The sequence below is a fragment of the Sebastes umbrosus genome, chromosome 13 (genome assembly GCF_015220745.1).
Source record: "Sebastes umbrosus isolate fSebUmb1 chromosome 13, fSebUmb1.pri, whole genome shotgun sequence".
Lineage (NCBI taxonomy): Eukaryota > Metazoa > Chordata > Actinopteri > Perciformes > Sebastidae > Sebastes > Sebastes umbrosus.
This window is the reverse complement of record NC_051281.1, coordinates 16714958-16732820: the sequence shown is the minus strand read 5'-3', so window position 1 is coordinate 16732820 and position 17863 is coordinate 16714958. Positions and strand designations below refer to the sequence as shown.

The following is a 17863-nucleotide window of genomic DNA, read 5'->3' as shown; positions in this document are numbered from 1 at the left end:
ATATGAGATGGAAAACATTGGGACATATCTCGCCTAATCACCCTGCAGCCATGCATGCTGCCTGCCTACCTTTCTGGGCGATGGTGCAGAATTCCTCCTGAAGTTTAATGTAGTCAGTGGCACACTCGACATTGTCTGTCAGCCGGGAGACAGGGGGTTGAAAGTCCACCAGCTCGGCACACAGGTTGGGGTTGGATGAGTGGAGGCGGACAGGAGACATGCTGGCAGACAGAGGGACCTGGAGAGAGATGGCGACCACAAAGGAAGACCACTGTCAATCAGCTGAGAGGCACAATAATGTGTGTCTGACAGAACTAACTGTGAAGAGCGAAAACGCATATCTGACGTGTCACACCACGCTCTTCTCGTTACTGTCCCAGAAATAATTTTGAGGGAAAAAAACAAAATAATAGAACTGCATCGTCATTCTTCTGCACCAGCTGCTGATTCATTCATTCATGAAGGTCATTAGACATCAAGAACTAGTAAATCAAAAAGCAACTGGATATGCTAGAAATCTCTAAGGATTACGACTATTGAGGAGCTTTTAGATTCTGTGATAGCAAATCTATTCTTGAGAGAAAATGTCTTAAAATTGGTTAGTTAAAAAGAAAAGCAACAGTGTATGAAAGCACAATTAGTATTTTCAGGAAGCATAGATTAATATATCAGGCAAAATAAGGGAAAATTCGCAGAGATGAGATTACTCAGGCCATGAAACACCATATTAATGAGAGCAAAAACTATCAAGAAAATAAGATAAATGCTCTGTTGTGTAAGTGTGCTGTAATAGTTTCCCTTCTTAAAAATGAAAGAAGCAGTAGGAGTACATTTTAAATTTGACTCTTGCTCAATAACACTTTAAAGGGGACATATCATGAAAAACTCACTTTCCCAGTGCTTGTGCACATGCATTTCGGTATCTGGAGTATGGAGGACCACAAGAGTCACGGAAATAGTAATAAAGCATTTAATTGATTAATAACTAATTGTACAATAAAAATAAGCATTTTATTTATGATTTATTAATCTATGAATAAATGGACTAAATTACAAAGTAATTCATTATTTGACATTTTAATGGGCAATTAAAAGAAGAATTATAAAACTAATTTACAAATTAAATAATAGTCCATCAATAAATAATTCAAATCAAAAAGGGATTTACAAAAACACCATAAAACAGTCAGTAAATAATTTAAAAATACTAATAATTAATGAATTCATAAATAAATAATGGAATTTAAAAATCTATTTGAAAAAAAATAACTGGATTCACAAATTGTATTAATAATACAGGTTTTAATATGGCATTTAAAATATTTTATTGTACAATTAGTTATCAATCAATTAAATGCTGTATTACTATTTACTTAACTCTTGTTATGCTCCAAACTGGAGTGCCTATCAACCCGCAAACTGTGAAATGAGACCACCGAGTCAGTGTTTTTTGTGGGCTGTCTAGATCAGAAAACATGATTTTTGTCACATGCAGGCTAATTCAAATTTATTCCTACATCTTGAGAACTACCTGTGACTTCTCAGTTACATCAGGGTCTGTCTGACCACTAACAAACACTGACCACTAACAAACACTGTGAACCACTCTTATATCGAAAGGTTACTGTACTGTACGTTATGTGGAAAATATAGTATCTATTCAAAATTAAATCCAATATATATTTCCTTTTAAGATATGCGTCATAAATGAAAGACACATGGTAAAAAAAAACACTTATTTAGCTTTTGGTCTTAATTAACTGAACCTGAATTACAGCAATAATTCCCAGGAAATGTTTTACTCAAAGGGAGACTGAAGACTTTTGTGTCTAAGAGTTACTGTGTGCTGTGTGTGTGTGTGTGTGTGTGACTTTATGTGGCGGAGCAAAAATCTTAAAAAAGGTACCTGAAGCTGGAATTTTGCATCTTTGCCGACACTTTTTGTTCTCCATCTTCTGTTCAAGCGCTTTTCTTTCTTTGACAATTCTACACAATTGGTCTAAATATGCAAAATGTGGTTAATAGGACAAACGCATCACAAATAAAGCAAAGGTTAACACACGCAGCAGTGAAATGACAAAACAAGACAACATTCCCACAAATGAGTCGCAAACAAAATATTGAGGGAGATGGAATGTGTGCTGTTAAAAAAAATGCATTTCAACCAAAAAAATATAATACAAATAAATATAAATTTAATAGATATTAATCTGTTGGAGAAGCTGGCAGGTGTTCTGTGAGCACAGCTGACTCCTGTCTGTCTAGACAGGTAGTGAAGGTGACTGTCTGCTGTGGTTTTAAAAGACTATATACTTCTTAGACTGACATACCTCCATCATCACACACAAACCTCTAAATGAAACACTAAATATATTGCTTCCCCTGCTATCTTTACCCGTGCATGTGTGTGTTTTTCTGTGCATCTTTTTTTACCTGCATATCTGTGAAGTTGGGCGCTGACTGTGTCCTCTGTAGAATCTCCAAACTCTGCAATAGCCGGCTCAGCTCGGTCAGGTTGGACTGGCATCGTGCGAGCTCTGAAAATAACATTCACGCCCACGCACGAGTGCACAAAAACACATTCAGTGTTATGTGTCATGAAATGGTCATCAATCCTCCTCTCAGGGTTCAGAAGACTTACCGTAAGGGCCTGAGGCGTGATTTAATCTACGTCTTTATAAAATCAGATTTGTTCCCAGCGTGAGGAGGAAAACTGAACTCACCCTCTGCGCACTTGTCCATCTCCTCTGAGTCCTGCAGCCAAGCAACCACCTTGCTCTGGCCATTGCTGTAGGAGGCAGGCAGGCTGCTGTTGCTGATGGGGGCCACCGGCTGCCACGGCAGGCTACTTGGCTTGGCCTGTTGAAGGGTGATACGGGAACAGATACAGAGATGTGGTTGTTTTGTCTGGAACTTCATGTCAGAGTTACACACTTGTTAGGAGTGGTTCAACTGGTTTTGATCATATTTCAATTTTTCCAAGTGGCACTGACATTGTGAAAGAAGGAATATTCTGGATTCTGGATTTTGAAAACCTCTGGTCTAAAAGATGTCAGAAAGTAGCGAAAAATACATCACAACTCCTCAAATTTATGTCTTTGAATTCTTTGTTTTCTCCGATTAAGAATAAATCATCACAATTGAGAAGCTGGAAGCTTGTTGTAATTTAATTTTCTGTCAATTGATTGATCATTTCAGGACTATCCTGGATACAACAATATCACTGGTATTTAAATAGATTAGACCGTATACCATACTGTATGGATCTTCTGTGCCGTTGATCAATCACTTGACTGACCAGTAACAACTGCAGTGAATCTGTTCAGCAGCCAAAAGAGACTGGCTGATCTCTGAGGCTCTCAGGTTATGTGTACCTTGGGGTGAGAATCTTTTTTTGGTATATCATATTTCGATATTGATACGAAACAATCCCCGATTCAAATCGATTCTGGATTCAATACATAGGGGTGCTAATTTCAGAATCTGCTCCAGTCCGCTGTGATCTAATAAAGGCGGTTTGGCAAATTATGGCATGAAAGCAGAGTGAAGTGTGTACAAGATTATGGAGTTTTTATATTTGAAAAAGTTGTATTAACTGATTGCAATAAACACACAAAGGCAAAAGGTAACGTTTATTCATGCTAAACTAAACAAATAAACACTTTCTACTAAAAGCTTTTTTAGTGTTTCTCAATTCTCTGTGACTTCAAGAATAACAAGTTCAAGTTATAAAAAAAAAAAAAAATGTGTTTTTTTAACAAATCACACACATTATGTCCTTGACAACGTATTTTGTTCTGAACTTTTTTCTGACTCCCTGTTTCTATTTATTCCTGTTGCTCGCTTTGAAAGCGCCACAATGGACGAGGAACGACTGATTCATATTAACACAATGTTAAACGTGTGCATTCTGTTTAAAAAGTACAAACGTTGGAAGACAGTAAGTAGACAGTAAGTCTCCAGTCTGATCTCGAGCGCACAGCTGATAGGTATGTGGTTTGTTTACATGACATAACCTTACGTTTGCTGTTAGTACACGGTGTCACTCTCTCTGCGTCCGAGTTCTCTACCATCATACAATTGTTGTTGTTTTGTAGAATGAAGTTTTTGAAAAATCGATTTTTGAAAGTTGTGAATCAATTCAGAGTCTTAAGATAAGGATCTTGATTTTAACATGAATTGATTTTTCCCCACCCCTATGTGTAACTGTGTGAATGTGCTTAGCTGGAAAATAGTATGCTAAAAGAAAACTAACTTGTGTCATATTATGGGCTTATTGGAGCATGTACAAATGCTGCCATGCTGAGGATTTCTTCAGTATTTGGAAGAGACCTTGATAGTCCTCCTTTTCAGAGCTCTTTGATGTTCATTCTGACTCCCGGATTGGAGTTTCATATTTAAGCTGTTCTTCTGGGAGAGCTCATCAGGCAGCAGCCAGCTGCTCTGAATCCAGATCCTACTGATCACCTCTAATGGCTGCATGAGGCACACTCCCAGGAGAACCCACTCTGGCTGCATCCTCACATTTACACACAGTTCAGACACGTCAACAAGGACCAGGGGCTCACACTAAACCGAGAGCAGTCTGGACAAACAACCCCGTTTTTATTATCCTAATGATCTGTATACAATTACCTGTCCAATCAGGGTTACTGCATTGGGCAGATATCTACACATTCACAGCCAGTACTACCAGTACTGGCCACATAACACAGGACAGATCAGGGCTATGGTTACAACAACAATGTGTTAAGATCACACTTAGTAAAACAGTGGCTTCCATAACATTTATACTGTGAAAAACCGGCCATTTACAGTATTTGTATGGAAATATAATTGTTAAATTGAACAGTAATTTCATAAATTGAAAGACAACATTGCACACTACAAATTTATCAGGTGGGTGATCTCAACAGAGACACACAGTCTGTTCTCTTATTAAGTCTTCCTGCCTCGTTACTATGAACGTTCAGTGAGTTTCACTTCCTCTCTTCTGGATGATATTTTGGTACACTATCACAGTTTACAAAAAAAAAAAAAAACGAGGCAATCTCTCCTTCCCCGCGACATACACTTCTTGAATAAGTAATTGCACTCTGCTCATCTGCTCAGAGCACAGAGAGACTGCTTCTAAGTTTGATACACAGTAGAAGTATGAACTAGAATTACCGCCTCACAGTTGTATGCCTCCACCAACCAGCCAAGTTTACATCCATGTCTGTCCAAAATGTCATCACTTCATCCTTTTATCCTATTTGACATTCATGTTATGGCGAAAAAAACGTGTTTGTGAGGTCACACTGACCTTTGACCACCAAATTCTAATCAGTTCATCCTGGGTCTAAGTGGACGTTTGTGCCAAATTTGAAGAAATTTGCTTAAAAGGAATACTTCACCTTTAAAACTACCATTTGTATTTCAAGTACTCACTGCATGTTACCTTTGAATTCTTGAAGAAACTTTGTTTTTCTTGCATGAACAGATAATCCCAAAACGGCAGAAGCATGGCAAAGATGCATGTGTTTGGGAAATAGTGAGCATATGACTAGATAAATGAGACTTTGATTATACTGCACGAACTGTGTGAGAGTTTGTAAACAGATTTTTTATATATTTTTGTTAAACCTGGTCTCCATTTACTTCAATTTATCAAGTATTTACTCGATTTTCGGATTCCCTGTCCACCGTGGCGGCATCCGAGAGAAAGTTTTCTTCAAGAATTCAAGTTAACACGGGGTGAGTAATTGATATTACAAATGGTCGTTTTGTGGGTGAAGTATTCCTTTAAGGCATTCCTGAGCTATAATGAGAATGGGATGAAGACGAGAGGTCACAGTGACCTTTGATCACCAAAATCTAATTAGTTCATGAGTTCAAGTGGATGTTTGTGCCAAATTTGAAGAAATTCCCTCAAGGCGTTCCTGAGATATCACATTCACGAGAAGGCTGTTTGATTAGAGAGGTTCATATCGACATCAAATCTGTATAATTTTAGTTTTCAGCTGATCTCTGTAAAGAAAATTCAATTTAAAACATTTTTTAAGTACAAATGTCAAATAGTGTTTGGTTCCAGTTTCTCCATTGTGGGGATTTGCTGCTTTTATATCATTGTTAATTGACTGTTTGGACTGTTGGTCTGACAAAAAAAGACATTAGAAGACATCACCATTTACTTACATTTTAAAAACCAGAGGATTAATTGATTAATAGAGAAAATAACCATACGATTAATTGGTGGGAGGGCTCACCTTGGTTTCTCGTACCACACTGGAGGCAGGTTGGGGGGACTCCATGGCAGCTGGGGGAGGAAACGGTCGCATGGTGGCCTCCCGGGGAGATCGCACAATCTCGTTCTGTCGGTAAAGCCGGTGATGACGCAACTTGGACACCCAGGCATCAAAGATGTCTTGAGATTTGACCTAAAGAGGAAGACAGATTTCAACCCTGTCCTCCGCTGACCTCCTGTTTATCGACGTTGAAACGACAATATTGACCCGTCCCATCAGTGTTACCTTCAGGTGATAGATGTGCTCCTCAGTGTCCAGGTCGATGCGGCGGGCTCTCTTCTTGATGGACATGACGGAGAGGCCGACATCGATGCTGCCATGAAGCTTGCCTTTTTGGATCTAAGGTTTACAGATAGTCAAATATTTGTTTTATTTTGTGCACACGTCATTTTTACACCTCTTTCACACTAAAGTCTGAAGAAACCAAAGAATCCTCCATACTGTTGGTGTTTCAGTCTTCAGACCTTTATGAAGTAGAATTTGTTTCGCCAAACAGACAGAGCTGAATTTGTTAGTTGATTGATTGCTAACGGCAACAATCTAGATAATCAATGAATCGTTTTAGTCAGGGATTCCCAACAGGGCTAAATGCACGCCAGGCGCTACTTCTGCAGGTACCAGTGGGTACTTGGAAATACTGTGGAGTATTTTAGCTAATTTGAAAAAAAAAGTAGAAATTATAATTTGGTAATAAAATATAGAGAATATATATAGCAGAAATTACATTCAATGATTCTGACAACTGACCTGTAAAGACTTGCTGCTTTGCCTAATAAGATAGTAAAATAATATGTTTGGGTTTTGTACTGTTGGTTGGACAAAACATGAAGATGTCTCTTTTTTAAAAAGATAATTTTTTTTAGGCATTACACACTATTTTGAGGTTTAATAGAGCTCAACAGGGAGGTTTCGTAGGCGAAAATCCCATTCACATTCTGAATTGCGGATTCAATTATAAGCCATAATGTCGTAAAAATCCAAGGTCGATTTACCACGAGCTGTGAGAATGTGAAACAATCGTATATGCTCCTGTAGAAGCCACAAGTCTTTATGATATCAACCTTTTTACGAAAAACTTGTTTTATTCGCAGTGTCATGGAGAAGTACTACACTACCCATAATCCTACGTGTAACAGCGACGTCTCTGATTGGTGGAGCTCGCTGTTACCATGGAAATATGTACCGCTCCCGGGAAACAGCTAGTAAGGGTACATGCTTTTATGTGCTCATACGTGCTGCTCCGTGGTCTGCTCCCGAATTTTAAACCGGGCCAACATGGCCGTTGGAAACTTTCTCTTATATTACGAAAATAGTTCCCCGAAATATGTTTCTGAAAACATTTTAGGCGAGAAACGCCATCGACAGCGGCTATTTAAACATTTTTAAATATTGAGTTTCCAGAGGTGGCGAGTCGTCATTTGCAATGGTTTTTCTTTGTCCTTTTTTCTGTTTTCCGATGTGTTTTTTTTTGCTCCGAATCAAATGTTTTATGGTCACGATTCATCTCGTAGCTGGTTGACTTGGTTCCATGATTAAAACTCTGTATATAAGGATTTTCTGAAACGTCAATGGAGTGAATTAAGAGGAAATTCACTTCCAGAACCGGTGCTGTTCAAACTGTGGGTGGTCACTGTTGAGCTCTATTGCCCAAACGATTAATCAACTACTGAAAGAAAACAATCAGCAAATTTCATCAATGTAAATACCTTGTATAAGTTGCAGGCCAACAAACAGAATACTGACCTTGATGAAGGTCTGAGGATCAAAACATTGTTAACAAAGTGAGAACAAGAGATCCACAGAGCGCACGATTCTTTGGTTTCCTCACAGTCGTGTGTCACATTTTCGTTTTGTCCGTAAAGTTCTAGCTCTCCTGCAAAGTGACATGGCGTGCTAAAACACATTGAACATCATGACCCGTGTTGCAGATGTTTCTGCTGACTCATCGCCAAGCCAAGCTGATGTCAGGCCAGGCTGCCCTGTTCCTGCCTGTGGGGTTCTAGTCAGGGTTACTTACATCAATGGGGGACTTGGAGTACTTCAGGATACCATTGTCCAGAACAAAAAAACGCTGCAGAGAATATAAGCACAAAAATAATGTGTTGGTTAAAACACAGGAAGGGCAGACATTAAATATAGATCACACTGTACCTGTTTACATTATATATATATATATATATATATGTATATATTGTGTGCTCTGTGGTGTTGTGAGTTTAAATATGCTGACAGCAAAGGCTGGTTTCCACTGGTATTCAAGTGTTTTGAGAAAACAACCGTTAAGCTGATGCTGACGGTGGACTTCAAAAGGAAACACCGCTTGCGGAAGAGGCCCCGAGAGGGTAGAGCAAGGTGCATGAAAAGGGGAACTTATTTCATTACTAAACAGCAAACTGTTTAACATTCAAGCAGCGGCTGTTTTTGTCTCGCTTTGCCCGTGGATCTTACCTTGTGCCAGCCTTTCAGGGGCCATTTCCGCTTCTTCAACATGAAACCCTCGTGTTTGTCAGGCCTCTGGACGTTGCTCTGGCCGATTTTCAGCCCCTCAATGATTTCCCAGCTGTCTGCCTCCTAGAGAGGAAGAAAAAGACAGCGTGGTGTCAGAGCTAATCCACTCACTCCTCCAGAATAAGAAGAAAACCGGAGATACACTTGCTGTTATAAGAAGAAAATATGCTCCCATCACGCCCACAGTCTGATAGACGGAAGAAAAACCACAGGAATACACTTAACACTTCTTTATTCTTCTCCCCTCTTCACCACACATTTAAAGAAATACTGCCCCATTCAAATTCCTCCTGCTCCCTCAGCATTTCCACTCCATTAGCTTTCTCCTGACTGTGCGCTTCCTGCTGCAAGTGGGTTTGTAAATCAAAGCGACGTCTCTGGAGTAGAGGGACAGCAAAGTCTGGCAGGGACAGGTAAAACATCACACCGTCTTCCCACTGGGGGGGAGGGGAGGACACACTGGGAATCACAGCAAAATGTCCAGGAACAGATAAGCAAGGATCATCACCATCCTGCTGTTCTGACCTGACATGATCCGTTCAGCGTCTTTCACAAGTTATTTTGTGTGCAAATCTGAAAATTGACTTTCCCTGTATGTGTCTCATCTATTTCTATTTGTGCTGCTCCACCACAATCAATCAGTCAACTAATTGTTGTTAGTGTTCTTCGTTAACCAAGCATTTGTTTTCCATCGTATTAATTCACTATAAACTTGGTTTTTTTTACCTTCTTGGATAACAAAAAAAAAGTATTCTATGTTTTGTATGGTCTTGGTTAGCAAAGAAAATGTTTTCTTTAATTAATATGCTAAGAATTAGTCTTTGAATGGTCTCGGTTTACCCAAAACTGAAGGTCCACATTAATTGCAAATTAATCACACATTTTTGTGTCTGTTCGAAATGTACCTTAAAAGGAGATTTGTCAAGTATTAGCTGTGTGTTAAGCTTCAGATGGAGAAAAGCAACCGGGATGTTGGTTTCAAATATTTTTATTGGAAGCATTTTTGCAAAAATCTTCATACAGAATAGGGAACTGCTTCAATTTTTACACTATTTCCAAAAAATGATGTAAAATAAAAAAGAGAGAAAGGAAGAGACAGTAAAAAGAAAAGGTGGGATGAACCTGTCGCACCACCCGTTTACCCGCCCACCCAGCACTATTTGTAATTTTTGAGTTTGTGTTCAATTAAATTTTTTAAATTGCTTCAGTTTATCAGTCAATATAATTAATAATTAACTTATTCTCTCTAGGTGTAATGTGTCTTCACTGGAGGGATATCAGCTTTTTTCCAGAATTTAAGTATAAGGTTTGCTGCTATTAGCCTAAAGGAGACAAAGTGTTATTGAGAAGCAGTCAATTTACTAAATGCCTCAGATATTATCAGTATAATCAGTTTTGAATCTGGCTCCGGTGGGAATTTCAGCATATTGAGGAAGATGCTGAATATTTTGGTCCAAAGGCTTTCTATTTTTGAGCAGTCTAGAGTACAAAACTGTGGGTTAAAGTGGCTTCTGGGAACTGACATTTGTCACAGAGAGGAGGATGTTTTATTAAGTTAGGATTTTCAATAGTATAACCTGTGCAGCACTTTAAACTGCATCAGGCAATGTCTGGCATTTATAGAGCAAGTAGGAATATATTGTAAGCTTTCGTCCACAACCGTGACGGAGCATCGAGGGTCAAGAAAAAGTGAGAGTGGCAACTTTGACTCACAACGCAGCTACTCGTCTGACTGCTTTGTGGTCTACACAATGTTCATGTTTTGTACAACAACAGTGGAAGTCACTCTCTGTAGCAATATCAGACATATAGTCGTCTATTTTTGAGCAGTTATCCATCAGATTTAGTAAAATATTTATCAAATGGAATGCATCTAAATGTAATGTTGGTGAAGTAGGTCAGATTTTTAATTTCATACTTGAATCAGCCTTTAAGGCAAAAACCCATAACTTAACACGCACAAGCATCTAACCAAATAACAGCCTGTGGCTCTTCACTGCTCGGCGTGATGTTGCGACCTTCAAGACAGCTCGTCGGGTGTCCGTTACGACACCCGACCTTGGCTTGCAGGACACTTAACAAAAGGAGACAACAGCTTGTTTAATCTAATGACCGGGCGAACAGATCTGTTTTGTAATGAGGTCATGTTTCTCCGCCGCCGCCGCCGGCCCCTCCCTTCAGTGTGCAAACTGAGGAAGCGGAGGAGCTCAACTTCATTACCAAAATGTACATCACCATCCAAAGCAATCATATCGTAAAAAAAGATAGCGGTCTACTCATTATGCCCAAAGCGATTAGGTCATTATCAGTTTCACAACTCAACTGCATAATGTGAAATGATCGATACATCAACGCTTCTGTATTTAGACCATAACGGCCTCGTGACGAGCACCCTCCCTAAGAGGCAATAACAAGCAGCAGTCTGTGAGAAACCCTTCAGACAAACTTCCTGTGTGTTATAAGCGGCATTACCAACAGACTTTCAGCTGGTTCTAAATTGATAAATCAATAGTACACTAAATAAAGAATGGCTTGGGCTGCAAATATTGCAATTCAATGCACTTTTCCTGGGCATCATTTTAAGATCCGAAACCATTTACGATATAAATCAACAAATTCCTCATGAGGAACCGTCCACTCAACTCTCTGGCTGCATCTAGATACCAACGTATATGCCAACTATCAGTTTATATGGAAATTACTGCTACGGTCAGAGGATTCGCTTTTGTTATTTGACCTTGAAGACAGAACTGAATTAAGCCAAAGTGATTTCCTGCACTCTGCTCACATTCATTGATCTCACTGCAGAATGATATAAAGCTGAATGAGCCGGTCCCTCTTGGTGAGTTCACCCCCTTTAATGAAGGATCTTGTGGCAGACTCAGTATTGAGGCTGTCTGCTTTTCTAAGATGTCAAAACTTGAAAAGGTTTTGCTCCATGAACTTGTTTCGTTTGATAACTGGATAACTTGATTTAGCTTTTAACCTTTGTTTCTATCTTTTCCACGTCTCCCTTGACAAAGACTCATATCATATCAGTGGATCGACGATCATCAACTAAATCAATCCTGTGTCAGTCTTCTGGTATCCAACACCTGCAGTGACACTGTAGCGCAGTAGACATTTTAATGCTGCAATGAATCAAACTATTATAGTTAAAGTGTCCCTGAGCAGGAGGGAGGACAAACACTCCTTGGGGATACCTCAGGCTAAATCAGCACTATAAATATCAGTACAACAGAACGCTCTTCTGATGACAAGTTTCTCGCACACATCTGCTTCCAACACAGACGCTGATCTACGTGTAGAGTCTCTACTGTTGCTGACTGCTGAAATACTGAAGGACTAACTTTTCTTAAGCGCTGCTTTGCATAAACACAACACAACCACATTGAAATCAGAAGGATTTTCCAATTATTTCAGGTCACTTCAGTTTATTTCCTACCTCACCGTTGTGTACTCAGAGTGCAATAAAACATAATGATGTAATAACAAGAGTGATAAAAAATAATGAAACAGACAAATTTGTTTAATCTTTCATGGGAGTTCAAAATCTAAGGGCGTCAAATAAACAAAATAAAGGCCAGAAAATTGTTCATTAGGCAACAAGCTACGGAAGCCAAGATCGGCTATAAGTGCAATAATTATATTATATTATACTATATTATATTATATTATATTATATGTTGTTAACTTGAGAGTATCTCAGGATAACAGGTTTGCGTTCTTATGTTAGCATCATCTTCTTATCACAAGAAAAGAAAAGGTTGTTTTTTTTCCTGGGATAACAGGATATTATTAGGGTTGCAAAAATCAATCAATTACAACAAGACAAAACAAGACATTTGATGACGTCATTTTGGGCTTTAGGAAACATTTATCACCATTTTCTGACATTTTATAGATCAAACAACTAATCGATTAATCAAGAAAATAATCAACAGATTAATCGACAATGAAAATAATTGTTAGTTGCAGCCCTAGATAGTATCATTATTCCATGATCTTAAGAGAACAACCTGTTGTTTTTTAAAGATCAGTATCCTGTTACAAGAAGAGCAAGAAAAACAATTAGTCGATTAGTCCATCGACAAAAAATGTATCCGCAACTATTTTCATAAACGACATTATGAATATTGATAATTTAAGTTTTGAGTAAAATTGATAAACATTTGTTGATTTAAGCTTCTCAAATGTGAGGATTTGCTGCTTTTCTCTATTTTATATTATTGTAAATTGGACATGTTTAGGTTTTGGACTGATTGTTGGAGAAAACGTCAAAATCTGTAATGGACGTTTTTCACAATTTTCTGACGTAGATCAAAAGATTTAACGAGTAACCAAGAAAATAATCAGCAGATTAACTGATGGTTAAACTAATTGATAGTTGCAGCCCTAGTTGCAAGAAAACAACTTTGTTATCTTGAAATAATGAAACAATTAACTTGTGATTTCGAGGTTACTGATATAAATGAAACTAGTGCAACTACAGCCATTCTCGGCCTCCGTAACAGACAGACACTCACCGGTCTACACTTTTATTTATATGAGGCTGAAACCTGAACAGCTCAAGTTTCAGCAACAACAAACCACGACACAAACATAAAGCATACAACCTTTTAAGAGCCCTTGATGACTTCCCAGTGGCTCTTTAAACAGCATCCATGAGCAACCATTAGATTACACCAAACTATTTATTTATTTTTGTTCTATATACGTAGACGACTCGTTATTCTATATGTATATGTGCTTTCGTTTTTCTGGTTACGTTTGTTGTATGTATTTGTCCTTTTGCGATTACTGATTATGATTTCTTTCTCTCTGCTCTACTCCGGTCTCTCTTGCAAAAGAGAACTTGATCTAAATTAGATTACCTGATTAAATAAAGGTTGTATATGAGGGTGGATGGTGGGTAGGTGGGGTGAAGGACATCAAGTGATGGTAGTGGAGAAGTGGAGGTGGTGATCTTTGAATGTTTAAATTGCTAGAACTCTAAATCATTTCTTAATACTTTATATGACCTTAAAGAGTTAAGACATTTCCAGTCTTTTCACTGTATGTGTGTATTTGTTAAGTAAAAATCTATATTACAGCTAGCCTGATCACTATGTCGCTGTGTTGTCTATACAAAATACCAAACACTAAATAATTCAAATTGCACATAATAGTATGTGGTCTCCTGTACTTGTGTAAGCATATACTGTACTCCTTGATAGAATAACTGTAACTGTAACTCGTCTTCCACAATCACCACTGGACAATGATGGTATTTCAGCAACTAACAACCACAGAGGAATTGTTGTGAGGATGGATTTCACTGCAGTGTCCGGCTGGCTCAGCAGTAAAGCTTAGAGTAGGAGGATGGGCTGCCCCGTGGATGAGAAGTTAACACCCTGAGAGACAGTGTATAAGCACAGTCTCATGCTCTGTGTAAACACCACAGACTCAAATACAAACCTACAGTCCACATGTGTGACCTGCTGACTTGTAGGAAAGATACTGAGGCTGATTCAGTGAAAACATGTTTGGATAACTTTGAGGGGAACTCTGGATGTGTTGATTGATTTACTGAAACATGACAGTTCATTCTTGACCTTAGAAACAGTACTTAGACGGGAAAAAAAAACTTCACTCAAGGTCCTCTTACTAGCTTTTGGACCTTGTGCTGAATTTGTTTGTCCCTGAAACAAACCTAACGAGAAAAGGGTATTGAAAAAGGCCATAAAAAGACTAAAAAACTATTTAAAATATTCATTCAGCCAGCCTTTTTTTATGATAAAAGGTGCTTGACCTGGTCTTCTTTTCAGTCAAAATTTTGACCAATAGTGATCCCTATAGAAAATTATATTGTCACTTGGGTATCAATCAATCCAGGACTTTTTAAACTTAAAAAAACTTAAACTTTATTAGAATCGTCATGTTGTACACACAGGTACATACATAAAATCTGACCTCTGCATTTAGTCCATCCTAAGCATTTAGGAGCAGTGGGCTGCTGTAAAGCGCCCGTGTCTCGCTCAAGGACACTTAGACATGCGGACAGTAGGAGATGGAGATCAAACCGCCGACCTTGTGGTTAAAGGACGACCCGCTCTACTCACTGAGCTACAGCCAGCCCAATCCATGGCATAACTTCTGACAATACATCAGACATTAAGCCACAATCTCCTCATATCAAGCAGTATAGAAAAGAGGTGAAGGTGTCTTATGTCATGGAGAAGATCATGGCAAAACTTCACTTGAAACCATAAATATTCATGGAAATATTGGCACCACTTGCATAAAACTAAGATTACTGTAAAACCACCTGTGTGTGTCTTTTTTACACATTTCATATTCCAATTTATTTCTATTCTCTATCATCTCCTCTGTTTTTGAGTTGGTCTGTTGTGTGCTGAGGAAGATTATATTATAAAACATGTCAAACCAGCACATTAGACATTATAATAACCTGGCCACAGAATAAATACAGAAAGACGTCTGTACAGGAGAGGGAAAAAATACTGATTTATGCAGCTGTCACTGAACGTGCTCCATCATTCTTTCATCTATCAGTATGTTCTGGTCATTATTACCATGAAAACAGCCACTATCCGACCTCAGAGCGACTGATAATCATTGATTTCTCCACTCTCAAAAAATGAAAGGGACCGTTCTCAAATTTTAGCCGCAAACACAGCGTGGGATTCCTCCTACTATCTCCAAGCCGAAAACATCTTATCTAACCAGGAAGGAAATGACAGGCAGCCAGAGAAGAAATGGATAGTTGCAGCGACATCCTGAATCAATGTGCAATGTCTTGATCCACAAACTGTAAGTGTGTGCGTGTGTGTGAGAGTCTGTGCTTTCTGCAGGTGGTGCCTATAATTGCTCTCATGAGGGTCTCCAGAGTGAACAGTAGTCGTCAGCAGAGGGGAAAGTGACATGTATTGATTAGAAAATGGGGACTGGATCTTATTAAGGCTTTCCCCCAACAAAGTGCCCCGCTCTCATTTTTCCTCAAAAACTGATGCCCAGCCAAGCCAGCTAAGGTCTTTTCTCAGCGTCTACTGTGCTTCCTCGGGACGTCCCTGGGGAAGATGGACTATACTGCATATTCTCAACAGCGGTCCACCGACACAATATCGTTGAAAACTCCCTGCACAGAACACACTAAGCAAACAGCGATGCAGGAACACTCTATCATTAAGGTTGAAACAGGTATAACTTTGCATTATGTCAATAAAGTTCAGAAACACATATCAATGCCGGAAATGTCCTCGCAATGCTGTCAGCGATATTTCAGAGTTAATTCTTGACCTTGTAGACAGTAGTTCAGTCTCACCACAAGGTCCATTTAGTGTCTGTCACACCATTCACCCAGTTGTCACGAAAATCATGTTATAAGATAGAAAGCTCCAGAGCAACTAAATGGACCTTGTGGTAAGATTTTTTTTTTGTAGTTTCAGAAGGTCAAGAATGAACTTTTAAGCCAGTGGTGTCAAACTTATTCTGTCATTCCCCCCTTTGGAGGAAGAAATATTTACACGCCCTGTATTGGGGTCCCAGTGACCCCAGTCAAAAGCCACATATTGCAGCCTATGCAGTTAAAATATTTAAAATAGAACAAATGGATAGGGAAGAGAAGGTGGAAGGCAGGCTAATGTTTCTGTAAGTTTAATAATAATTAAAATGTCAACGTTAGGAATGAAGCCTCTTAACTACTTCGTCATATTTTCTTTTGATTACCGATGGGCACGTTGTCTTGTTCGTCTCCGAAGCATCGTCAGTTTTTCTTTTTGTCCCTGTCAAATATCTGTCCATTCTGTAAACCTTCAGACTACCTGTCCAAATGAACACCATTGCCACAAATAGAGAACCACTGTTTTAAGCCAACATGGGGCTTTGAGCTATGAAAACTGGGAAGACTCCATCTGCTGAAGAAGACCATGTGATATAACCAAAAGCTCCAGAACAGCCACTAAAAATACCATGCATTGAGATTGTTTTGTCAGCAATAATCATAATCTATTATTAGCTTTCCATTGTGTTTGCAAAGGCAGACATAACTTTCAAGGGTGAGGGAGGTGTGGGTGGAGGGCAACAGTCCTCTACAGCTCTGTATCACGCCGCATTCATTAAGCTGCGCCAACTTTCGAGCGATCCAATCAAATCAGAAGAATCATAACTAAACCCTTCTACACATACTCTTTTTTCATTAGGAAGTATGTGACATTATGGAAGCTAAAGACACTTTACTTCCATTTTTTGGTGACTTTAAAGTCACTGTCTCTTTAAATGTACTTAGAAATATGCAGAAATATCCTTTTCCTTGTACATATTTATAATAGTTGTGAGCTAAAACCCTGAGACAGCTGAACCGAACACAAGAGGGATTTGTAACTCTGTGTTTCTGAACGATGCACCTGTCTCTGTAGTTGAAACATCAAGCGTCGGGATCGCCCACAGGTACGTCGCTGCATCACTTAGCGAACACTGCTGCATCATAAAACAAAACAGCTGCAACAATCAAGTACTAACTCCCAATTAAATTCACGCTGATTCCTTCAATACACCGCCGACTATCTTGAGGTCTTGATCGAGCAGGTGTGCAAAATGTAAGGGAATCTACTTGACGGAGACCTTATTGCTATCTTAGCGGCCGCCTCTTTGGATAGTACCTGACTTCATTAAGCACATTAGAAGACATGAATAAGAAAAGAAGTGCTAGTAGATAACCTTGCTCTCAGACTTAGCTGCCTTTTACATTAAGGAGCCGCTGGAAAATGAAATGCTCAACCCTTTCACCCACGAGGGCCTTGTTATCAAAAGCAAGTAGCGATATAAGAGAAAGGAGCGATGAACAAAAGGGTTAACTGTCTGCCTCATCAAGCAGCAGCAGGCCTATCAACTGTGCGCTTCACGCAGGCCCCATTTCTCAAACCAACTCCCTTTTTCCCCCTCAGAGAGCCATCTCCCGCGGACACAAGCTGGGCTCCCAAACGGCATACCGGAGCGTGCCACATGTTCAGTGGAGCACCGAGCCTCCGCCTGTCCCTCATGAAATATTCATCACCCGGTGCCGACGG

At 39.2% G+C, this 17863-nt stretch overlaps 1 protein-coding gene across 8 annotated transcripts in view; it reads right to left on the bottom strand.

Annotated features, from left to right (window-relative positions):
* Window positions 1-17863, bottom strand: part of osbpl6 (oxysterol binding protein-like 6) — a 101256-nt gene that overhangs the window by 13286 nt on the left and 70107 nt on the right. For 4 of the 8 annotated variants that reach the window (XM_037789475.1, XM_037789474.1, XM_037789480.1 and 1 more), the window contains 8 exons: window positions 8736-8858; window positions 8305-8358; window positions 6513-6626; window positions 6249-6419; window positions 2724-2862; window positions 2434-2537; window positions 1907-1999; window positions 70-238 (listed from right to left, as the gene is read on the bottom strand). In XM_037789475.1, the coding sequence (XP_037645403.1) occupies window positions 70-238; window positions 1907-1999; window positions 2434-2537; window positions 2724-2862; window positions 6249-6419; window positions 6513-6626; window positions 8305-8358; window positions 8736-8858 (967 nt within the window). The remainder of the gene's footprint in view (window positions 1-69; window positions 239-1906; window positions 2000-2433; window positions 2538-2723; window positions 2863-6248; window positions 6420-6512; window positions 6627-8304; window positions 8359-8735; window positions 8859-17863) is intronic. The other 4 variants (XM_037789477.1, XM_037789481.1, XM_037789479.1 and 1 more) reach the window with 3 other exon arrangements.